The 25,731-nt window shown below is 44.5% G+C and overlaps 1 protein-coding gene across 1 annotated transcript in view; it reads left to right on the top strand.

Annotated features, from left to right (window-relative positions):
- LOC106652122 (serine/threonine-protein phosphatase 4 regulatory subunit 1-like) overlaps positions 1 to 25,731 on the top strand; it is a 123,639-nt gene that overhangs the window by 17,598 nt on the left and 80,310 nt on the right. Inside the window, exon 3 of the mRNA XM_014370907.2 lies at positions 1,957 to 2,080. Coding sequence (XP_014226393.1) covers positions 1,957 to 2,080 — 124 coding nt within the window. The remainder of the gene's footprint in view (positions 1 to 1,956; positions 2,081 to 25,731) is intronic.

Here is a 25,731-nt window from a genome sequence, read left to right as displayed (position 1 = left end):
TTTCTACTTTGAAATAAAAAACGTATTCGTAACAACAAATTTTAGCGGGCGATCTTAATTACATTATCGACCGTAAAAACTATAGAGATGCTCGCGTTCAATAAAAGTCGATTCTCGTATCGATTTGTTATAGAAAACTTTTCCGCGAGTTGCAATTCATTTACTTCCCTGCGATTCGTAAAAGTAAAGTAATCTCATCAGTTTAATTCGAACTCGAATTCCATCAATTTTGACAATTACAGTTAGTTTTCCGTTGAGTATTTTGATTTTATAAGTTACAAATTTATGTCAAAACTTTATTAGAATTTCAAATAAATTTTTCCTTTCGACATATTTTTTGATCGATTAAAATACAAAGTTCTCTGATTATATCGAGTTGAAGATTTTACAACTGTTTCCTAAGAAATAATTACGAAACTTTCAATTGGTCCACTACGTCAAAAACTGTCAATCTTCGAACTCATTTCCAAGTCCACGTGTAACTTTTGCTTTGAATTATCAATCTTGCGACGTCGAATGCAATTTAAGTAAAGTCGAAGTCGAGAAATTCCCTTAAGATCGCAATGAGAGAGCGAGGCTGACAACAAACTTCGCATAAGTAACGTCCAGTTCCTCGTGGTCATGCCTTCCGAATACACCAGGGGATGACCGCGTACAACTGAAAAAGTAACCTATTTTACCCTCTTATAATATCAGAAAGACGACGCAAAAGATTGTGCACGCACATGACCCTGAACCCAAACACAGCAAACAGGGGAGTATCAGAAAAACAGAGGGATATATACACGCACACACACACATACAAATAGGCATGCGATGGTGTTCGAGTATGCGCGCGGGGCTGCGTGTGTACATGTGCCTGCGTGTGTATCGTAGTAGTTGTAGCAGTAGTAATGGCAGTAGTAGTGGTTGTTTTATAAAAGTAGAAAACTGGAGGGAAGAATAGTATATTAGAGCAAAGAGATAGCTAGAGAAAAGAATAGACAGGAAAGGAGAGAGAGAGAGAGAGAGAAGGATAGCATGGTGTACCGGGGGATCAATACTCCTGCATCTTGCGATCATTCATCTTGCCACGCCCCTCTCCCTCCCTCTTATTTTCCCTCTTACCTCCCATATATCCTTTAATTTTTTTTGCAATTATTAACTTGCATTTACCACGATGTTTGTTCTTCATGTTTTTTTTTATTATTACTTAGACTTGTACTAATTAATTTCAAAAGAAATAATTCAATTAAAATTTTTAAATAATTTAATAATTAAAATAGTTAATTCCTTTGAATTTGTTTTACCTCATGCAAATTTTTGTTCATAATTATTTATAAAATTCTTTATATCGTTGACACTGAATAGGGCAAAATTTCTACAAACTGATTTATCATTCGAAGTTCAGTTCAAAACGCGAGAGCTACCCTCTCTAAAGTCTAACCACATACACCACGTGTAGACTGAAAATTATTCACGGTCCAAAGTTGGGGGAGAATTTCGTGATATCGTCTTTTCGATAAGAATCTCTTTCAGAGCTCGAAGGTTGGCGTTGTAAAATCGATACATCTTTACATGAATTCCGAAATGAAAGGGTTTTTTTTTCCAAAAAGATGAATAGAGCGAAATTAAAATGACGGTACAAAATTGTTACTGTATTAATGTACGAAGTATTTAGTTGGATTTTGTAATACTCGACCACATTTTCCGTAATCGTAAATATCGTTCGAGATGATTGAAATTGCATAAAGCGAAAATGATATTCGTTCGTGCATGTAGAACTAGTACGAATAGTTATTTTTGAGTATGTTACACAGTTGAGAGTATTCAATTAAATTTATTGTTTTTATCCCAAACGAAGTCTGACTGAAAGATTCCATTCATTCCACATTTTTTTATGAATTTGGTAATAATACCAAATGAAAGATTTAATTTAGGACCTGTCTAATAAATAATTTATTTGCGTGTGTGCAGGAATGGAGGATGAATACGGTAAAGACGAGCAGACAATGGGCGAAGATGGCAGTGACAAAGACGACGGACCACACATGATGGACCAACTGTTTCAGCATGCGATTTCGGCCCAAATTTCAGAAAGGTAGGTCTTTGATTCTGCTCTTCAAAACCATTTTAACGTTTCCGATACGGGAAAACCTATTCGAACAAAAGTTATCGAATGAAAAGTATCTCGCAGGTGTTTGCTGCCTCGCATAATCTATAAATAACGAGCCCGTTATCAAAATTATTCGACCTCTAATCGACGTAATCAGCGGAATCATAACGTGTTTATTTAACCGATTGGTCGCTCGTTTTCATGTCATTAGGTTAGGCGTCGCTCGTACTCGGCTTGCGCTCTTACGCTTCTTACGCTATATACCACGCGCGCACGTAAGGCCTGAAAGTAAGACGAAAGTAAAAGCTTTTTATAGACGAAACTAAAATCTTCAGTCGTCATCGGGTTCGCCTGTTTTTCTCTCTCTCTCTGCATTCTGTTTTTCGTCCTCTCCTCTCCTCCACTCGGTCGCTTCTTTCCTCTCTCTTTCTCTCTCTTTCGCTCTTGCGCACTTACATTATTCTGCTTTCTCACTTTTTTTAGCGCGCAAGCTAGCCTCGGAACAGCAGCAGCAGCAGCAGCGAGCGGAAACGTCGCGACAAATAAAACAGGCCCATAAATCCAGTCGCACAGCCAACGTCGGCATATCCGGTCTAATCTTTTCTCTTTCTTCTCCTTTGACCCTCTGTTTCGCAATTCGTATACATGAGCGAGTGTGTGTGTGTGTGTGTGTGTGTGTGTATGTTACTGTCCGTGTCCGTGTGTATGCGTGTACACGCATAAACTCGCGAAAGACACAGACTCGCACTCGCACTCATTTGGGCGTGCTAGACGCAGTTACTTTAAACTGCCTCGGACACGCTTAAATATTTGACCAGTGCATAACGATGCTCTGTTTCGTGCTCCAGCCATATCGCCGCCCGTCTCCGCAGCGCGTGTCAGTGTAATTCCAACGCGAAATGCCATTGGACGAATTAAAAAATTTATATATTCTCTCGTGCAATGCTCGCGCGCTCGATCCCGTTCGTGTTATACTATGTAGGACGCGTCGAAGCTCTCACTGCTCGCGCGCGCCCGTATAAAAGCAATTTAATCATTTCTGGATTAATCACGGCCAAAAATTTCGGCGCGCAGGCAATTTGTCGAACGTCGTTGGCGTTGGTGTTGGCGTTGGCGTTGGCGTTGCGCGAGGCGGCGAGTCTAAAATTATTTTTCACGCCAGCAGCGTGTAATACCGCCTGGGCTTTCCGCGTATCGAGCTCTGGGCTTGGATCGTTAAATTCGGTATAGCGATGCTGCACTCTAGTCTGCTGCTGCTGCTGCTGCTGCTGCTGTGTAGGTGGATAATTGCTACGTCGCAAAAGAGCTGCTGCTGCTGCTACTGCTGTAAAACCGACGTCGCGCAGATGACCGCGACGTATAGTCTGCGCGGCTGTGTATGTAGAGGGGCGCTACTACTCTGGCTATTTAATGCCGCCAAATATATATACACAACTGCGTCATCGTCAAGACGCGCGGCGTACACTAAGCTCTCTAGAGTGTATGCGTGTGTGTACCGTCTTCATTTTCTCTTTCTGCAAAGATTACTGACCTGCGATTCTCTCTCTAGTCGAGGGGGGGCTTTGGAGCTGGGCACTGCAGCAGCACAGAATTCGATTCGTCGCCGTCGAGCTTGAAACACGGCTTTCTTTTTTGGGTAGTCCGAAAATTTTTCCTGGTAATGCACACACACACACACACCGCTCGTAACTTTTAATCAATGGATCGTGTAACTGGACAAAATTTATTATCCCGAATGCGGATTCATTATGATTGTCGATGCTAATGGCTGCTTACTGCTGCAGTCGTCGACGTCGTCGTCGGAGGGCTTATTTGTATACGACTAATACGGTTTTACCCAGAAAGTTATTTTCAATTATTATTTTATTACGCTTACTTTATTATTCGCTCACTGAAATTATCCCGATTTCTCGGATTTTCTTCTCTCCATACTTTTCCTCGTCTCTCTCTCTCTCTCTCTCTCTCGTTCCATCTTTCTTAAGATGTCTAGACTCGCTGTAGACATAACCTTAGGTTCTCTTAGATTAAAATTAGCCAAGCACCGTGAGGAGTGTAGTAGCGCTGGCAGCTCACGGCTGCTGTAATGTAATGGTCAGAGAGTAGTTGTTGCGCGCGACACTAGTAACAATAGCCACGCAATGCACACACTAGAGATGCGGCAGTTTACTAATTCTCCTTAATGCGTTCGCCGGAGTAGTAATGCACACACACACACACACAAGTCGAGAAGGTAATTATCAAACAGCAACTTCGTTAATTCGGTTGTATGGGAGCTTTTTTTCTCTATCTATCCTTTTTTTTATTACGTTGTATGCTGTAGGCGGTTTTAACCAGATTAAACCTCTATATAAACGAATCCTTGAGAATGCAGAGTTTCAATATTTTTACATGCGGCCGTGCGAGCAGCACCGGCAAGCAGAGACGTCTGTCAAGATTACGCGGCATATATACATATCAAGCTCTCTCTCTCTCCGGCCGCGTGCACATTCGGATCGGTGGAGGTCTCTATACAACAAAGCAGTAGTAGTGCAGCTCCTCGGGTGCAGTAGGGCGGCCGAACGAACACACACACACGAATCTATGAACTAATTTTACGTCTCTAAATTGAATTTCCAACGAAATTACGTTTGCGCCATCCTTCCAGGAAGCGTCCGAATTCTCGAGGCTGCCTGCCTGCCTGTGTGTGCATTTTCGCCGCCGCCCCCCTACTACCCTCTGTGCCTGATTCGGCATAGGCCAAATTGGCAACGCGCGCAACGTTCAAACTATAGTTGCTACATATCCATTCCATACGATGAGCCTATACAGATGTGTGTACACACGTAGGCACGCGGCGCGGCTTAAAGCTTCGATAACTCTAGGCCCAATTATAAACTGCTTCTGCGTGTCTCTCTCTCTCTCTCTCTCTGTACGGATCGAGCGAGTGAGAAAAATCGTGGCTGACGCTGCAACCGAAGAGAGCTTTGCTCGAGTCTCGGCGCGCGCCTAGGCATGTGTCTATGCGCGCGCGTGTGTGTAGATGTGTAGTTTGCTCTCGATGCGTCCGCTTATAGTTGAGACGCAGTCTCGGGTCTTCGAACCGTGAAAACTAGACAACGACCGAGTGAGAGAGAGAGTCTAGGCAGCAGCATCGGTGTTGCTACTACACTCGTGTGTGCAGTGAGTGGAGTGCGGAGAGTAGGGAGAGACAGATAGATAGCGTAGAGAGAGAGAGAGAGAGAGCGTGGTATACGCGGCAGCAGCATCGATGTGTCTCCACCCGCACACAATATATGCTGCTGCTGCTCATTGCTAACCTATTTCTGGACTTACACCACAGCCGCTGTCCACTGAGTGTATGTGTGTGTGTGTTATACTGTCGGAGCTGACCACTTATATACACACGTCGTACCACCCAAAGAAGACATTGTACACATTTACGCGTACGAGAGATAGGCGCTGCTGCTGCTGCTGCTATTATATGTGCCTCGGAGGGGCTTCTCTTCTTCCGTGTATGCGTTGTATATAAAATATAATACATTGCGACGAACTCTTATGTGTCTTTGGCTCTCTCTCTCTCTCTATCTCTCTCTGCGTCCGACGGACGACGACTACGACGACGACGACGCCGAAGAAGAAGGCGGCGACACCGCCGCCGCCGTTTGACTACTTGGGCTTTTATATTCATCGTCGTCGTCGTCGTCGTCGTAGCGAAGGGGGAGGTTTGTCGCAGTCACGACTCGATGCTTTATTATCTGGCTCGTGTGTGTATTTTCAGTGCTTGGCCTAAAGCTGTGACACACGTACACACATTGCCTTGTATGCGCATGTGTATTGTAATACACACACAGAGATACAAAGAAGCATCAATCATTCGAAGACGCGCGCGCGTGCATATTATTCTTTTATTTCACGCGCGCGCGCGAGAGAGAGAAAGAGCCGCAACACTTTCGATATTGTGTGTTATGTATTATATTGCTTGCAGTTGCGTGGAGTTGAAATTTATTGGAGCACTCGTTGTCTGTCTCTGTCTCTCTTTTTCGCGCGCGCCCCATATTTCAAACGACAGCTTGGACTAGAGCCGAACGCAACTATACGCCAATATACAAGCGTTTGTAATCTTATCGAATCAATTTGAATGATTGCTGTTCAATCGTTTGTGCGCTTCTCGAAGACGCGTAGCATGTGCTGCTGCTGCTGCTGCACGATGTACCAACTCACGTTCCCGTTGGTGTAGCACAAGTGTGTATGCGTGTGCTGCTGAATTTTTTTTTTTCTATTAGGTCCAGCAGCGGGAGACGCGCGCGCGCTGAGAGGGGGGATTCTTCTGGATTAGTTCCGCTCCGGATGTCAATCAATTGATAGTGAAAAAGGAAAGAAAAACCAAATTAAGGGTGCGAACTCGTCGAGAGCTTCTCTTCTTCTTCGTTGCTTCTCTCGCTCGATGGTCCAGCTGTCATCGAGCGAGATTTGCATGCTCCGTTCTCTCTCCCTCGATATATATGTATATATTTTTTTTTTTACACGTACCCGCAAGCTCGGGGCTCCGGGACGTGAATTCGCATCGTTCGATTATTAGAATTTAGATGCCGCTTTTTAGCTGCTGCACACGAAACGAGAGAGAGAGAAATAAAAAGTAGAGAGTAGTAGACGTAGCAGCGGTACACACACACACACGTATACATGCGCGTGCATCGAGAGGACTGGCGCCGTGCTAACGGTGGAGACGGGGCTTGCGAAATGCCATGCACCTGTCGTCTGCTGTTTGCACACGAAGCGGCAGCGGTAGTGGCGGCGCATCTTTTGCGCACAGCTAGCTCGTCACTTCTTATAGTCGTCGTAGTCGTCGTCGTCGTGCATTTTCAAAACAATTCAGGTCAAGATTCTCTTTTTTAAATTGAAATTCGCCCATTCCATACGACGACGTAGCATATAAAGCTTTTGCTCGTCGATTCTCTCGTGCGCTATCCCGTCTTGCGCAGTTGTTCTCTTGACTAATCTCTGTAGGTGCTGCAGCTGATGTATCAACCGATATATCTGTACGAATAAATTAACCATCGCTCGCAATAATTTTTTTTCTCTCCGCAAAACGAGGCACGTACTATTTGATGTACTCTGCTCATAGACTCGATCTCGCGAGCTGTCTGGCAGACAACAAAAAAATAACTTGGTCGGACAACAATGGAGTTCGCAAAGATACGCGGGGGCGCGCGTAGTACATCGTTTAATTATCCCTCGATAGACGCCACCAGCGCAGCGCGCGTAAAAAAGAAAAATCCGAAGGACGTATAGTGGCGCGCGCCCTTCTTCGTGTCTAGACCACCATAACCACCACCACCGCAACTCTCGCGCCTCCTCGTCGTACGAACTACTTTACTTCGAGGAAAAATGATTTGGCTTCTGGCACGTGTGCGGATTTTCGGTTTATGAGGTCTCTACATACACACACACAAACATATCGAAATAAATCATCATCTGGATCAAATAAATCAAACTTGACGCGTCTGCATTGATGTTCGTTTTTTCTTTACCTTTTGGGAGGTACTCAATCATACTGCAATTACGAGCCTTGTAACTTGCGCGCTGTAAACTTTCTTTACACGAGCGAGCGAGGAGCCATGTTATAATACAGCGCGAAGCGTTTGTGTTGCGTAATTCGACACAATTATCGGAGGTTCATTCGTGCGAGTAATGAAGGATAAAAGCGGACTATTAAAATTATTATTACCACTTGCTACATTTGTAAAAGTTATTTTACAAAATTACTCTCTCTCTCTCTCTCACTCGCTTCTAGTACGCTACATTATAGTTACACACTTAACACAAATGATGTCGATCATTTAATAATTCAACGTCGACGTTCAAAGTTCTTACCCTTATAAAAAAAAAATTTTTTTCTTTCTCCTAAAATCAACGTCGAAAATCTCTTCATAAATTATTCCTTTACAAAAAATGTCTGCCATTCTCTCTCTTTTCTTTTTCCTTGAAATAAGGAAAAAAATACTTTTAGGGTATAATACGGTATATCGACTCACCCAACAATGCGCGAACGTGTGCCCTGATCAGAATTTTAATTCGAAGCTCTCTCTCTCTCTCTCTCTCTCTGTGCACGACGAAGCGTGTAAACGAGGTCATATAATCCTATCTGCGCACTCTCTCCCGCCCGCCGCCGCCGCGCGTGGTCCCACATGAGCATATACAGCAGCAGCAGTGGCAGAAACTGAATCGATCATCAGCAACACGTTGTCGTCATAAATCTGCTGCTGCTGCTCGAGTCGCACAACCCATATATACGCGGCAAATATCTCGCTTTTAAACGCGTATATATGCAGGCGGGCCCGCGCGTCGTTGATGATCAACCCCACAGCATCATCGCGTATATTTCCCTGGAGGAATGGACGACGAAGTAGAGAGAGAGTTAAAGCGCGTACATATATCTGCGTGTGTGTGTGTGTGCGTAAAGTTTCCGCCCAGGCTGCAGTAGTGCACACAGGGAGGAGAAACGCACACATTTGTTGCTTCTGCCGCAGAATGTGCGTGGATACATAAAAGGGGCTCTCCTACACCTGGCCTCTCTCCGGATGATACGCGCGCGTCTGTGCTGCTGCTGCTGCTTTTTTCTTCTTTTTCTCCGCGTGTGTATTATATTATAATACACACATGCGCTCAGGCGGACAGACAGACACGCACTCGCGCACAGAAGGAGCCAAGCGACGACGACGGCGGCTTTTTCTTCTTTCGGGGCCTCTAAATGTGTGTGCGAGTATAAATATAAGTATATCCGTGCCTCGTATACACGAAGGGCAGCGGCAGCAGCAACTCGTGTGCCTGGCACGCGCCAGCCGCCTGTTTCGACAAAATATAAAGTATATAATCGTGTGCGAGTCGGGATTTATAACGCGCGCGCGCAAGAGACGTTTTTCGTATATGTATATATATAGCTTCTTTTCTTCGCCCGAGCTTTAGTAGTAGTAGTAGTGGTATTATTGTATACGTATACGTAGCCACGCGCAGCCGAAGATCTAATGCTGTTGCTGCTCGCACCGATCGAGCGATTCGCGCACGTATATCGCTGCGATTTTAGATAATTTTTTGCAACGTTTCTTGCAATCACATCGATCTGTTTCTCTCGAGGCAATGTACAACGTCGCAAGCTCTGCATTTGGCCACAGTTATTTAAAAAAAAAAAAAAAAAAAATAACATTCGTCAAAAGCACTCGCCACTCGGGAAAAGGTGTTACGGAAATAACGTATTGCTCAGTTCTCTTTTGATTTTTTGCCTCCTTTTTTTAAACGACGACTCATTCCCGCTCGCGAATCTCTCGCTCGATGATTCATTGTCATTATGCACAAAAAAAAAATGAAAAAAATAAATAAAAAATAAAAATGATCTCTCCTTTCCTCTGCTCTCCCTCGTCTTGCCCTGCAAGAAAAATAAAACGACAAATAAGTCCTGTTAATCAGGAGATTGACGTCAATTAGCGACCATTAAATTTCAGAGTCTCTTTCTCTCTCTCTCGTGTATATATAGTGGTAGTAGCATACTGTGCCTCGCGCAGCACCAGCAGCACCCCTCTTGGCATTTGCCGCACTCTGCCTCACCTTATACATACATATACCCTCCTTATGCCTCGAAACATCGGCAACCAAAACTCTCCCCCTCCTTCTACGATATATAGGATCATGCGGCGATGACGATGATCAGCGGCAGCGCAGCAACACTCGGTTGTTGCTTTGCTGCTGCTGCTGCCACACCTGCCCCTATATATATATATATATCGAACGGCACACGCTCTCTCGCGCGCGCACAACACAACACACCCTGCTGCTGCTGCTGCACTGCTCGCCGACGCCGCCGTTTGCCCGGATTGCTTATAATGTTTTCCTGTGTACGCGCCTGTGTTGGATGTATATATGAAAAAGAACTGCTAAGCGTACGAATGGTGCGCCTGCCTGCCTGCTGCAGTGGTGGGCAAAATCGAGCAAAATGAGGAGAACGACGCGACGGCTGCGCTGTACAGCAAGTATTATACGTACATATACCTTTGTGTACGCAGCCGCGCGCTGTGCACGTTGCGCGCTCGACTCCGTTATTCTTATTAATCAGGTAGGCCGGTGGTACTACTAGCGCATATATATTGTCAACCGCGTGGTGCACCTACAGCAATATAATACACTCTGCCCCGAAGTTTTTGTGCGCCGATTATCGTCTCCCTCTCTCTCTCTATATATATTTCGCTCAAGAGCTTTTCCCCGAGCGACTAATGGCGTAAAAGCGTCTAAATCGAAAGCAATCAAAATCTCTCCGATGTTCTTCGTGCCTACTACTACTACTCGACTGATATGTGTTCGTGGCTCGAAGTACATACTCACTCTCGGGTACATACGAGAGAGAGAGAGAGAGAACGAAGGTATAACGAGAAAGCAAATTACTGCTGCTGCTGCTACTCCGCGTCCCGGTCCGAAAACGCGCGCAGTAGCCGTTATATGCCGCGCAACTTACTACTACGACTACTACTACTACTACTACTTCTCTTTGCCCTCTGAGCTCGCTGCTGCTCCGTGCCTCCGCTTCTGCCGCGATCAGTTTGAGGCGTGTCAAACGGCCCGAGAGAGAGAGAGAAAACGTAAAATTCTCCAGCTCTCGCGTCTCGCTCTCTCATACGGGCCTGGCTTTGGCGGAAATGGGCGACGGCGCCCTTGCTAATCCACTGCTGCGCGAGGCCGAGGGTTAACTGAAACACGGCTTCGTCCAATCAGCCCCGAGGGCTCTCTCTCTCTCTCTCTCTCTTTCTCTCTCGCGCTCACTTGGTAGCAGCTAGCTCGCACACAGGTACGGTTCCGCGCGCTGCACGCACGAGAGTATATATCTGCGCGAGTTTATCCAGTTACCAAGAGGGAGAGAGTATACATGTAGGTTATATCAAACTGGCGAAACATCATAGATTTTTGAATATTCAGACACTTTTCACGAAAAATAAATACTACATACATTCATACTTTTATCGCGAAACGTGAACGAGCAATATTTACTTTAATTCCGAGCTGCTGTCGCTCCTGCCTGATGCCGATCGCTCGACTTTTATCGAAAACTTTCGGGTGATTTTCTATACACGATATTCCGCATGCCCGGGCCTTTCTCTCTGATTAAAAATCTTATTTGTGTCTGTACGTACCTAGTACGAGCCCAGGCGTAATGATCTAGCATAAACACGTCGTCGTCGTCGTCGTTCACGTATGTATCGACGATTATTTGGCCAGCTGGCGCGGTTTCGACGGCGCGTCCCTTCGATCGAGGCAACCAACCAACCGATACAACACAACTGTGGAATTTTTCCGTAAAAGCTTTTATCTGGATTTCACCCATTTACAAAAGGGCCACCCCTTGGCTTTAGAACGATCGATTTTATGTATAATATATATTGTGTATAGAGTGAACGACGACGATGGCTCGTGGCGGCTATCTGCTGCTGCTGCTGCTGCTGCTGCTATTATGTTGTTGGGTATTAAGCACGCGCTGCCCGTTTACAACATTGATTTTTATCGATGTATAAAAATTACTACGATTGCCCAGAAAGAGAGGGCCTTCTTTACCACGCTCTCTCGCCAGAAGTACGTTTTCATTTCATTAACAGGTGCTCTCTCTCTCGGTGCGACTGTATATGAAAACACAATTTATTTTTTGCTCTTTACTCTCGAATACATAACGCGTAGTAACATTTGATTTTTTCCCCCTCCGCGAGTTATACGAACCCAAAATAATAAATGTATTTAAAAATAATAAGTACGCGGCGTGCATAAGCGACGACCATTAATGAATTCGCATTTATAATATTTTATTATTTTGTAGAAGCTGAGCCGAGCGTTAGAGGAAAAATTATTCCCAACAAAATTAAAAAATTTTAATTGACCGAAGCCACCTGATTTGTACTACGGGCACAAAGGCTCGCTAAGATTGCTTTCGCGCGCGCGCGTTGCATTGCACGAATAATGAGTATAGCGTGTTTTTGACGCGCCGCGCAAGCTCGTTGCTCTGCGAAAATATAAATTTCAGTTTAATTGTTTTTATTTTTCACTGCATTTCATCGTGAAAAACCACTTCTTTTATCGTTCGAAAACGAAACGATCGCCTCGAGTTAAGATGGGGATGGGGGGGGGGCAGGCAAGAATATCATTTTTTATTTTATTTTTCGCGTGCGTGCGCGCGAATGCAAGAAACGTCTGCTGCTACCGTCGTAAAGATATTGAGCGACGCGTGCTTCAGTAAGGATAGAAAGCTCGACGGTTCTCCTCTATAAAAATTTAGAAACACTGCTCCTTTTTTTCTTCGCGCTCGTACACACACGTATACACGTGTGTACCATTAATCCCGCACACGAGTCGAATCCACGAACTCGCGTATACGCTGCTTTTTTTTTTTACAAGTGTATCCAAACATTATTCTTTCTTCTTTCCATCAATAAGAAACAGGAGCCTTGAAATACCTTCTCGAGGAGAGCTCGATCGATTTTTTACGCATCATGCAAAACCAACGCACGCAGTAGAGATTTTTACCTTTCCCTGGGCTGCAGCAGCAGCAGCAGCAGCAGCAGCAGCGCGCGACCCGACAATACCCTGAGAGCAAGCAAGCAAGCAAGCATGGCACAAGTAAGGCACGCACAGCTACTACCTGGATCAACAGTTCTCATTCATTATACTTATCTCTCTTGAATAATCTGTCCAGCAGCCAGCGGCTAGATTTAATTTAATTTATATCGCACTCTTGAGAGGTCGTCGTCGTCGTCGTCGTTTCTCTTTCGCTCGCTCATGTGATTTCTTCGGGGCCATATAATATAACGTTGCAAGAGAGACGACCGTTTATATGCGCTATACGCTCGGAAAAATTCTCAAGCGCCCTCGACTTGCTGCGAGTCGCTGCCGCTGCTGTCTTGTAAACACATATTGCCATGACTCTCAACCAAATTAAATTTCAACGACTAATTTGAATGTATAATATACGAGTATATATACGTATGGAGAAGTCGACTGTGCTCCGTGTTTGTTGGTTGCGTTGCATGGTATATAATACGCGGTGCGGCATAGTAGTTGATTTAGTCCTGCGACGACAGGAGTCATCGATCCGCACCTTGAGTATATAAATCGCTTCGAGCTAACTGCGTGCCAAGTTCTCTTTCTTCGGGCATAGCTGTTGCTGCTCTCGCTGCAGTTTGATATTGAGTGATTTACGTTTTCGGTAGGATGTGCGGCTGCTGCTGCTGCTGCTCGTCGCGTGTCACTTGGATTTTTCACCTATACAGGCATCGTGTCTCTCGTCAGGTCGACAACGACGACGACGTAAAATGTCTGGAAATTTCAATTTTCGAGAAAACGACGGTGGTGATTTTTATACGTGCCACGGCGCGTTATTCCGTCTCGAATTGATTTCAATGGGGCTCATGGGCCCAGAATATAATACACATCTCTCGGCTCTCGATTTTAAACGCGCGCCTGCCTGTGTAATGTATGCTCCTTGTAAATCCTGATCTTTTTTTGCACCGTGCGTAATTCTTACCCTCTTACTTACTTGCCTTGCCTTGCCTGCCTGCTTGCATGCATGCGTCGTTGTGCACCTTCCTCCTTTATTTTTCTTCTCGAGAAGGAGAGAGAGAGAGAGAAAAGCATCTGCTCCGTCTGGGCCCGAAAGAGAGAGAGAGAGAGAGCCAGCCGATGAAGTGATTTCGTGAACTGGTATATATAGTATGGTAGCGCAGCACAGTTACATACCTAAGGCTTCGATTTACCTTTTTTCCTCGTAGGCACGCGCTCGAGTTCGCGCACGAGCAAACTCGAAATATTTCTCGAGATTTTGCTGCGTATACATAGCCTTGTAATGCCAAAAAGATGATATCGATCGCTGCTGCTCTTTGCAATGAAATGAAACGAAGGAAAAAATATGAAAAATAAAGAGCATATTGATTAATTTTTTTCGTTGGAAATTTCGGATGATCTCGACAAGAGTGACGTACTTTATGAAATTTGACTCATTATATTATTTGTGCGCGCGATGAGCACGTAAAAGCAGCAACACGCGCGGCAGATATCAAAATGATCTTTCCCTCTGTGCTTGGCTTTCGGGGAATTTCGAAAACAAAAAAAAATAAAATAAAAAACAATTTTAACGATCTCCGTTGGTTCGTCGGAGTTACCCAAAAAACCTGCAGATGTATATTGTTGATTAAAAATTGTTTCAAAAATATTTGGCGCATTCGTCGTGCGATTCTCGAATGGTTTTAATGATTTTGCAGTCGTTAGTTCATTAATTTTTCATTTCGGATCCATTTGTACTCGATTTCGAGCCTGGGTTAACGATGCTTTTAACCCGCATTTCCAAACAATTGTAAATTATGCGAACCTTTTCGCAAAGCTCGCGCAACGATCGCATGGTAGTAAAAGAAAAAAAAACAGTAAAGAAGTGAAAATTATTAACTCGCAAATTTTAAATGAAGAAATTTATCATTGTGGCGCTCGTGGCGCGGTGATAATGATCTCGATCGCGATAATAGGTTATTTACGAAGAAGTCGCATGCATGCACGGCAAGCGAGCAAGCAAGTACATACGCCACCACCAAAAAACCTTTTCTCTGGTCCTCGTGAGCAAAAACTTAACATATACACAGTTTGTATTTTACAATGCCTACATATAAGTGGGTGGGGTGTATGTGTGTTGCTGCTCCGCGCGTATATATATAATGTTCAGACGCGCGCGAGCCCGAGCCCGAGCGGGGCACGTGACCGGAAGTTATACTCACAGTCAAAAGACTCGAAGGCCAGGCAACACGCGTCGGTCGCACTCCACCTGGCGCGTTCCTCATCACCTGCTGCTGCTGCTGCTACTACAAATACTACTACTATACTGCCCCTCTCGTGCGCTCTTTTTCTTTTTTTTTTTTTTTTTTGCCCTCTTTATCCATACGCGCGTCGTTCTTACTCGTTGCGTGTATGTTTATAGTGGCAGAGAGAGAGAGAGAGAGAGAGAGAGAGAGAGCCGCGGTAGCGAAATTTCAACATTTATTTTTTTTTTCTTCCTCCGTTCCAAGATTATTGTCGTCGCCCAAAAAGCTTTTGTGTTGCTGCGTTCTGGAGTTTTGGAAGATGGAAAGGAAAGGAGAGAGCAGAGCAGAGCAGAGCTTTGTAATGTGACGAAGCAATCAAGTGAGTCGCGTTTTTATTTTCAGCTGCGCACGAGGCCAGTGAAAATAGAGGGAGGTGGGGTTGGTTGTCTGGCATTCGAGCACGAGCGATGGTAGGAAGGGGGAGGGAGAGAGGGCAAAAAGAGGAGTGGGCAAGGGATGAAATTGGCGTTTCGATGGAGATTTTTCTAGAATAAATGAGAATCATCGAAGAAAGAAAAGCAGACGATTTGCAGACTGATTTATGAGCTTTGTGCGAGAGGGTGAGATTAGAGAGCTGATCCGAAGAAAGAGAGAGAATTATTCTTTGTAATGCAAATTTTAAAGATATCCTCGTAAAAAGAGAGCCAGCTAATGAGGTTAAGAACAAAAAAATTTTGAATATCATCGCTTTTGAATATCGCGTTATTTATTTATTCATTCAATTATTTATTGGGTACGAGATACTCCGAATCGAAAATGAAAGCAAAAATAAAAAATTAAACTTTTATCGAAATAAGTACTCCACTAGCAAGTGTACGATTTGATAAGTACTGCCTTTCTGACCTGTTGATAAAATGGAACTTTTTGGGAGACACGACCATTAGATTCACTTTTCGGTCTCGCTCGATTATAATTAATTCCCGAGTCACAATCATCGGCATTCGGCAAGTTTATTTTTCTACAAAGTGTATAAATATTTAACTTGCCCCGCAAAAGCAGATGATAATTATACAAAATTTCAAAAGACCGAAATTCAGAACTCGAGATATCTATACAGTTGTGTGTTATACGCCGAAACTCGTATTTTTTTTCGGCCGTATATTATTCTTTTTTCCGTCCGAGTATCTGCGGATAAATCTAAAACTCAAAAAGACGCACGCGCGCGTTGAAATGAAATAAAAAAAAAAAAGAAAACAACAACAGGAGTCGCGCGCGCGCGGCTACTGAATAGATATTCGCCCGAAATCGACTCTCGGTTTTAACTAGTTGGAACGTACAGTACATACTTTATTTCATCGAAGTAGATACCAAAAATTTCTCGGCGTACCGCGTACATAAACGCAAAACACGATATAAAACGAGTGAATTATGCCGTTAAAACGGCCGCCGCGGCGAGTTTATGTGCTCTCGAGCTATTACACGAAAACTAGGTGTATAAATTATTACCGCTCGCACAAAAGGTACATCTTCATCGTCATCTGTACCAACGCACCGGCGGCGCCCGGGTGGCGTCAGCTCGGAATCATCGTCATCGTCATCATCGCCGCTCGCAATTAAACGTATCGTTGTTATATACATATTTTTGAAAAGCTTCCGAGCCGCGCAGTAAATTTCAATACGTCGTCGTCGGCGGCGGCTGTGCGCGAAAATTTCATATAAAGAGAATCATCGCACGCAAAAGTCCATATACAGTCATCGCGCGTCCACTACGTCGTTTAAGCCCTGTGTGCCCGTGTGTAATACACATAACGCATCTTTCTTTTTTCCTTTTCGGCTTTCGAATATATATGCTATACATATATATAAGCGAAGCACAAGTAAGCCACGGCGCTCTCCCCCTCATTGGCACGCGACAGGCACGCGAGCAGATGTGCTGCGCTGCCGCCGCCGCCGCCTCGCACAGTCAGCGCAGGTATATTTTAAGGATTCAGTGGGGTATATAGCAGCATACGCATACACGCATGCACAGCTTATATATACCCGCCTTTTCCATATAGCTTCTGGTCCAGGTGTTCAGTTTTAGCTTTCCTTATACCGCTGCTGTTGCTGCTGCTGCTGCTGCTTCTTCGCTGTAAAAGAGGAGAAGAAATGTGTAAGTATGGGGAACAGACGCGCGCAGCAGCTCGTATATTAAGTTTGATGTCCCGAAGGCTCTTCAAAAGCCACAGAAGCGCGAGAGAGAGAGAGAGCGAGAGAGATTTCTATCCTAGACTAGCGTCTCTAAAAATATATGTCGTAGAGACTTTTGGAAGGGTCAACTCTGCACTGGAGCGTATTATAGCACACAAGAAGCGACGTCGTCGTCGTCGTGGCCCGCGAGAGCGAATGAGATAAGTAGGTAAACTCTCCGAATGTATACGCTCGCAGTCGACGATATGCACACTCGATTCAATACGTATGATATTCGTTCGACGTTCGACGTTTTTTTTTTTCAATTTCGACTAACTTTATTACGCGGAAAACGAAAAATGCCAATTTAAACGCTTCGTGATTGAAGAGCATCATGCGCGCGTGCAAAGTTTTTCCCAGCAGAGCAGCATCAGCAGCTGCTTTCGAACTGTCAAACATCCAAATAATTAGTATCGAATATTCTCGATTTTCGTGCAATCAACGCGCAATCGCGTATGCATTGAAGCCGCGCGCGCGCGCGACATTTTCCTTCAAAGCTCGAAAAAAAAAAGAAAAAAAAAATGAACTCGACGTAACTTTTGGGCTATACACATACATACGTGTGTGTGTGTTTGATAATTGCAGCATATATTGCGTACATAACATGCGTGTATATCGAGCTTAGTTGAAAATCAATGGAACATCCGGTCGAGTTCTCTCTCGAATACTATGATACACGAGTAGATATGCTGTGTGCGCTAAAACATGCCGAAGTGCGTGTACGCGACGGCCCGAGAGTGAATTGCCGCATTCGACGATGACTACGACTCGTCGATGAATGAATTTCGTTATCTGCGCGTCTGCGGCCCTGAGCTCTGACCTGTGATACGATTGTGTGCGCTTGACGATGTCGATTCGTAAATGTGTATCATACATGTGTGTGTGTGTGTGTGGGTCTATTCATGCGCTTTCGACGCGCGCACTTAACCCCGTACAGTAAAATTCGATTTCAGTTTAGTTTTTTTTTATTTACTTTACTTTACTTTACTTTACTTTCAAGCAAATTTTTGCGCGCAATATGTCACGCTGCTGTTTATGCGCGCGAGGGAAAATTGCGCTTTTTATCTTTTATTGATTATTGCGATTGTACATATAACGAAGGTATAATACGCGACGTGGATAAATCTTGCCGCGCGCGCCTCTATGTTTAATAATAACGCAGAACAGTTACATATACGAATGCTTAGCGTCGCATAAATTTTAAAAATATTCGCTCGATGAATCACGGCAGAAATTATTATCAATCTTGATCTCCGATATCTATCGAGAGAGCGAGAGAGAATTCGTACCTTTAGCCAATTGTACGCGACGTGACAAATGACAATAGATCTTTTCGTTCGCTTGAGGAGAGAGAGAGAGAGAGAAATGCCCAGCCATTCGAGATGAGATAAACAAATATTTTGCGCGGGTTACATGAATTAAGGTAGAACAAATATTTAATAAAAATTGATTATCTCAGTTATCATCGCGACTCGATCGATCAAAACATTGCAGAAGATAATAATTATATAAAGACGCTTGAATATTTGCCGAATTGATTTCAATTCCGCAGCTCGGCAATCATCCCGCGCGCCGCGAACATGACTTTGATTTTTAGATACTCTTAATGATGAGAAACGGCTTTAAAAAATATAACTCTCTGGGTTATGTATGTTATTTATGCGACGGCAATTCTGTTTATCTGAGTCATCTTATTATTATTGTTTTTTCCCAAAAGTGAATTTCTTAAATAACTCATTGGAAACGTTGAAAATTCCAAGTTACGATTTTTTATCTGCACTCAGGATTTCCGATGCAGTCTGTATATATACGTGGGCGTTGTTTACGCGCGAAACTTACACGTGAAAGCCCAGCGAGCTTTCGCGCGCGTTTACGTGCAGCAGTTTCGTAGTATATAGAGTGACACGCTCTAGACGCACGCGAGTGTGTATATCCAACTTCTCCTATACTACGCGGCACAGCAGAGTCAAGCCGCACGAGCTCGACTATTTAATTGGTAATTAATTCTAATTGATAATTCCAGCTCGGCGCCAATCCAACGACATCCACCCCCTATTGCATCAACGCTACCAACACCGCCAGCCCACCTCCTTCTGCCATTTAGCGATCGCGCACCCCCGAGTTGATATATATATATATATTGCGCGAAAGTAATCTAGCGAACGCCCAAGCAAGCAACAAGCAAGCGCGTGTGTACAAGCTCACGTTTTCCCAGAGAGAGAGAGAGAGAGAGATAGAGAATTTCGCGCTGAGCTACCTGGCAGCAGTAGCAGCAGCAGTAGTACCATAGACCACAGAGGAAATACGAATATAATATATATACGTCGCCCGCACACAGAGCGTATCGAGTTGTGGTGCTTTCCACTGCCGCTGCCGAGCATTTTCCAGCTTGAATTCGATAAATCTTTCCAATTGGATTTGCGCACTTGCCTGAGAGAGAGAGAGAGAGGCACACGGCGGCAGCGGCGCACAAAATATCGAGTGCGCTGCCGCCTCTCGTCGTCGGCCGCCGCGTCGAATCTTATTTTATCTCGACAAAATTCAAACGACGAAATAAAAGCTCTCTCTCCTATACACACATACGCATGCATCCTCCTCAACCTAGTTCTTGCAGCGAACGGGCGTAGGAAAAAAAATCTCGAGACGCACGCGCACACGAGCATTGTTAAAGAAAAAAAAAAAATAAAATAAAAAATTAGTTGTGGTAGCAGTAGTAGTTGTATCGAGAGTCTCGTGTGTGTCCCCCGGCATGTGTCGTCGTCGTCGTCGTCGTCGGTCGAAAAGCGAGTTGGTGTGTTTTACCATACATATATATACCGCTATATATCCAACTTATAAAGAGCAGTGGTATAGTAGTAGTCGGTAGTCGGCCCGCGACGCGTCTCAAGATTTAAATAGCCGAGAAGAAGCGGCTCGCGCCGCGCCGATCTGAATTCCGCCTGGCGCATACTACCTACTACTGTACTCTCTCTCTCTCACTCTGCACCGACGTGGGGTCAAAAGATTCTCTCTCTGCTCCGTCTCTCTTAGCTCTTCTCGGCACAGTCGTCTCGGGTATATAAGAGAACCGCGCGCGGCTCACTGCACGGACTGCGACACAGCTCGCATCGGGCATCGTCGCGAATCGATTTTCTTCTATATCATTTTCGGTTTCTCGCATGAGATTTCCTTTTTTTTTCCACGCGAGAATCGACTACGAGCTCTATCGCTCTTTAGTGGCAGCGTAGTAGTAGTAGTAGTAGCAGCAGCAGCAGTGGCTTCTTTACACAATTGAAATTGCAAATGGCAAAGTGAGGCAGCCGCGCGGCGGCGATGACTGCGTTGCTGCTCATGTATGCTAATGCGCCACCGAGCCGCGCCGCCCGACGACGACGAGCGATTTCACTCAATGACGTCGAGCAAAAGACGTATAAAAATGTTAATAAGTCTTCTCTCTCCTTACTATTATTTCAATAGCGAAGAGCGTATACGTACACTTAGCGAGTGGCTCGCGAGCTTTTATATGTTTTGCGCGTGCGTCAGCGCAACGTGTATTATATATACGCGTATATAATCGAGTCGTTTGAATAATATTTCGTGAAAGCTTGGTTGCGATGCGATGATGACCCACTGTGTGTGCAGTCGACGATCCACTTTTTCAATATGACGCGAGACCTTTTTAACTCTTTTCCATATATTGCGTACCATGTCCGCCGACCGATATTAAAATTCAATTCATTCGGCTAAATCGCTCGCGCTCGTTCAATTAACTTTTCGATCGCGCGGAGCCTGTGTGCTAGCTGATCCGTGACGCATCAAAGGGTGTAGTGTATCATTATCTAAAAGGTGGTGCACACACACACACACGCACACGATCGATAGCCCGCGTATAATACACCAGCGAAAATTCCTGGATCGTCGTCATCAAAGCCCCCCGTCGGCGGCCGCGCAATCGCCCGCTGGCAGCGCGCGTCAGCCTGTGGCTGCGGGTTTTGTTATTGCGTTATTACGTTATATATATATACCTGTATCGCGTAGCTGTAGCAAACACAATGGATATACGCGACAACGACAACGCGAGCGCGAATTTAATGACCCTGCGACGATATTTTATCGCGGCCTGATATCTAACACTCGAGTGGCTGTTGTGCTGCATCGTCTGTTATATTATTATCAATGAAACTGAACGTTTCTCTCTCGCGATCGCCTCGCATTATACGTTTGAATCAAGAGTTTGGAAGAAATTCCAGCTCGACGCGTTTACGCGCACGTATATGTGTAACACAGCTCGAGCCTGCTGCAGCGTCGCGTGTTATCAGAGAGATCACTGGACAAACGCAGAATGGCTATATAATACTCGGAGAGCAGAGCTAATCCACTCGTGGCATCGCACATATAGCAGGGAAGATCAGCGAGCGGCGGCGGTGGTTTGCTGCGCCGAGAGTTTCACACGGTTTTCCCTTCTCTCTCTCTCTCTCTCTCTCTTTCTCTCTGAGCTGCACGTATGCGCTAGCTATATAGCACGTGGTCTCCGATGTCATTGCCACTGCACCTTATATTATATTATTACTACTAAGGCAGGCTCTCTCTCTCTCTCTCTCTTTTTCTTGATTTGCCGTATTTGTACGTGTGCTCGTTCGTTCGTTCGTTCCGTTCGTGTGCGGCGTATATGAGTCGACAGGACCGTGTGTGCGGTCAACTCTCCCCCAAGAGAGTTTCCAAGTTAGCTGCTCCGCCGACGACGACGACGACGATGACCGCGAAAGCTTCGTCGTGCGCTGTGCCGTGTGCCACCTGCAGATTTTAATGCGAAGCGAAAGAGCGCGAGATTCGATGTTTGTGCAGCTCTGCGCGAGCTGTTTCTCTCGTCGACGACGACGACGTGCACTGCCTGCTGCACCACAGCGACAGCAGCAGCAGCAGCAGCACGTGACATGTAATTGCGTAATCGCATTCGCCGAGAATCGTATAGCTAGCTGTATATAGCAGTGGTAGTATACAGAAGTTGAGGAGAGAACTAAACCAAGTTTTCATCTTTCTCTCATTTATTGCCGCGCGTGTGCCTTTTTTTGAAAAAACTAATTTCGCATACACGACGATGTACAGTCCCGTACGCATGTAAAACGGGGGAGTTATTAAATAAAAAAAAATGTGTACATAATACACGAGTCTTGATTGGACTTTGACCTGACGCACGTCGCGACGCACTACTACTGACGTCATGCCCCGCGACTTATATTTACCAACAAAAAAAAAAGCGTAGCAGTAGGCAACGGCCACGGCTCGCCGCGACTCGTGTACACACGATGCGAGAAGAAAAAATAATTATACGCTTTGCAACGTGTCTGTCTGTGTGTGTGTGTGTGCGTGCGTGCGTGTGCGTGCAGCTGTCGTCGCGCGAAATAATGAGAGTATGATTTACGACGAAATTCGTTCTGGAGGTGCCGCGGCGTTATACAGAGTTGCGCTAGATTGCGTCACTACTCGCGCCGCCACTGCCGCCGTAGGTCTGTGATCCGCGGCAAGAAAGTAGAGAATATAATGTAGAATGGAGCACGTCTGGGTCAAACCGTTTGATAATGCGTACATTACAAAAAATTATCCATGTAACCTCGTGGCGTCGTTAATGATCCTCGTGATAAAATGAAAAAAATGCATCTGTATAAATGCGCGATGACGATACACGCTTGAATATCGATAGATCGGACAAATTCATTAATCCTATGCTAATTTTTTGTTCCAGGTAAGCTAATATAAAACTGACTGTCGGCATTTACAACGAACGTACGATATTACACCAAATTCGTAAGTAAAAAAATGATTGCATCGGAAAATCTCTCTCATTATTATTTCATCGAGTGCTGCTGCTGCTGATTCGTGCGTAAGCAATAATGAATTCCTCGCGTAAATTAATCCCTCCACATTTTAAGTATGCAGCAGCTACTATGCAGTAGAATTCTGTGCATACACGAATAATCCGCGTGCTGCAGCACTTCAATTACTCGGCGCGCGCGTGCGAGTTTATTTGTAAATTTCAAATTTCATCCTTGCGTTTCATCGTTACAGCAGCAGAGCGCAGGAGAAGAACGCGAACGATGCACGGGCGCGATATGTATGTAATACGTATATTATGTATGTGCACGCGCGCGCGAAATACATTCGATATTATATCTTTCTCGCTTTATGGAAAGCTCACCTCGCGATCCGCTGCTGCTGCCTGTTGAATAAACACCCTGATGTATGTATAAATGCGGAGGATTCGTTGCATGCGGCACGCGAACTTTTCGCAATACGAATTTTTATGCCTATCGCATTTGTGCCAGACTGATGGCTTAATGGCTGGCAAAAAGAAGGCATACAAAAAAATTCGTGACCCTTGTTTCCTTCGCCCGTAGACCATCAATTTTTCCGAAATTTTACTTTTCCCGACACCTTCCTCCTTCATTGGTGACTTTGTTGCGACTTGTTTGGAGAGAGAAAAAAATGAAACTGCAGGTAAAGAAGAAGAAGAAAAAAGAAGTATTTATCCGTGGTCAACAGCTCGTAACACACACACACACGAGACGCGCGCATTTTTTTTCCTTTCACGCAAGAATAAAAATAAAAGCTGCGAGCTGGCTAGCTGGCTTGGCTTGGCTTGGCTGGCAGCAGCAAAAAGGGCGCCGCTTCAAGTGTACACGATCTACACGGCTGACGTCCCGAAGTCTTATGAAGATTGATGCCGCAAAACCTGTAAAAAGTGCGAAAATAAATTAGTCTCTAGCGATAGCCTTTTTTTCTGGTTGCATTTATGTACCCACGTGCGTGAGCATAGGCTCGCGCGCGTATGTGTGCGAGTGTAAATACATTTATACATATAATATACAAAAGCCCGAGTAACGTCGCCATACTACACCTTTCCCCGCGCATTACGGAAAATGATTTTACGACGATGATAATATTATAAGCTTTCCTTTCGTAGCCTCTGCGCCGAGCGATCTTATCGAATTAATGTACCCTCAAAATGGCCTTTTATTCCTTTAATTAAATTTTTTTTTTTATAAACGCACATTTTTATGCTATCGAATCATTATCATCGCAAGCGCAAGGCACAAGCGTCGCGTCGAGCGCAATAAATTATATATGGGGCGCACGAAATATTTTTTTTCGATTAAGTATTCCGTCAACAAAGTGCTGCTGCTGCTGAAAACTTTTGCTTTCGAAAATCTTCCTCCGCGAATTAAGCCCTTAATTATATGCGAAAAGATACGAGGCGACGCGGCGACGACGAAAGGGGGAGATCGCCTCCCAGCAGGACGACCCAAATTTTCAGACTGCAAGCGCGCGCGCGCGGTCAAAACTCATCGTTTAAAGAGCTTTTCTTACTCGCCCCTCGTTCGAGGCTAGAGTATTCCGTGCGCGTACGAGGCGTAATTTTTTCCCCTTTTTTTGCCCAATTTACAATCGGTGTGATATATTGTAGTTTCGACTTTGGAATTTAAAAAAAAAAGACCAGCGTTTTATCAAATACGAGTATAATTTTTAAACGTCCGAATACGTTGCATACTTATTTGAATACTTCTGAATAGACTATCCGTGATTACTAATAAGTTACCTCGCATTAAGAGTAATAACGATTATTAGATAAACCGGCCTACAGTAATGATTATTAATGACAAGATAATCCAAGTTATGCGTCGCGATATATAGGGCACACACTCGGCAATAATACGCGTATAGCAGCAGCAACGGTCAAAAGCTCGGTGCGAACAACCGCAAGCTTCGATTATAATTTCATTTTAATTGCGCGCTACGTCGCATATACACACACACATACAAACATACACATGGCTCGCAGGTATATGCGTACAAACGCTTGACAATTGATACTACATCGTGTCTGGGCGCGCAATGCTAAGCACATGTGTGTGTGTGTGTGTGTGTGTGGGGATTTTAGTCGTACGAAATTACGCGTGCTCGCAATCAACGTGAAACTTATTACTGGCATCGTATGTATACGCGTCGTAGCTATCCCCTTTTCTGTCTGTTGCTCGTTGCTGCTTTTTTTTTTTGTTTCGATATTTATCTGTGTATAAAGACATAAGTTATATGGCATATTGTCATCAGATAAAGAAGGAGAGAAAAAAATGAGCGAGGGTCGAGAAAATTGTGTAACTAGATGTTTGTCGATGATGTGTTGTGTGTGTGTGTGTGTGTGTGTGTGTGTGCGCGCTCAAAAGGAAGCGTATATATATGCTACGAGCGTTGACGTGCGGGACACGTCGTGTCGTTGTGGCTCGCTCATTTTTATTATCGCTTAGTGCGTACATATCGATGTATTCATCGACCACTGCGCGTGTATACACGAATTCGTGACCTTAAAATTACGTGTCATTAAGATTTTTTCCTTGCGCAGCGGAATAAGAAGAAAAAACACGCGAATTAATTAATCACACCGAATTGAAATCATTAGAACGAAAAGAGCACGTTACGCGCGCGAAACATACGGACGCGCTGAGGCAGCTGTTCTTCTCGTACACATTTTAAAAAGTGTCGTCTTTCCTCGTTAAGAAAAAAACACAACACATATACGCAAAAGCTACCGTCAATTTTATTTTATTTTTTTATTTTTTTGTTACAATGTACGTGGTGTACTCT

This window comes from Trichogramma pretiosum, unplaced genomic scaffold, assembly GCF_000599845.2.
Source record: "Trichogramma pretiosum strain Unisexual culture from Peru unplaced genomic scaffold, Tpre_2.0 scaffold13, whole genome shotgun sequence".
Classification (NCBI taxonomy): domain Eukaryota; kingdom Metazoa; phylum Arthropoda; class Insecta; order Hymenoptera; family Trichogrammatidae; genus Trichogramma; species Trichogramma pretiosum.
Note: the sequence above shows the minus strand (reverse complement) of the source record. Positions and strands in the feature narration are given on the sequence as shown.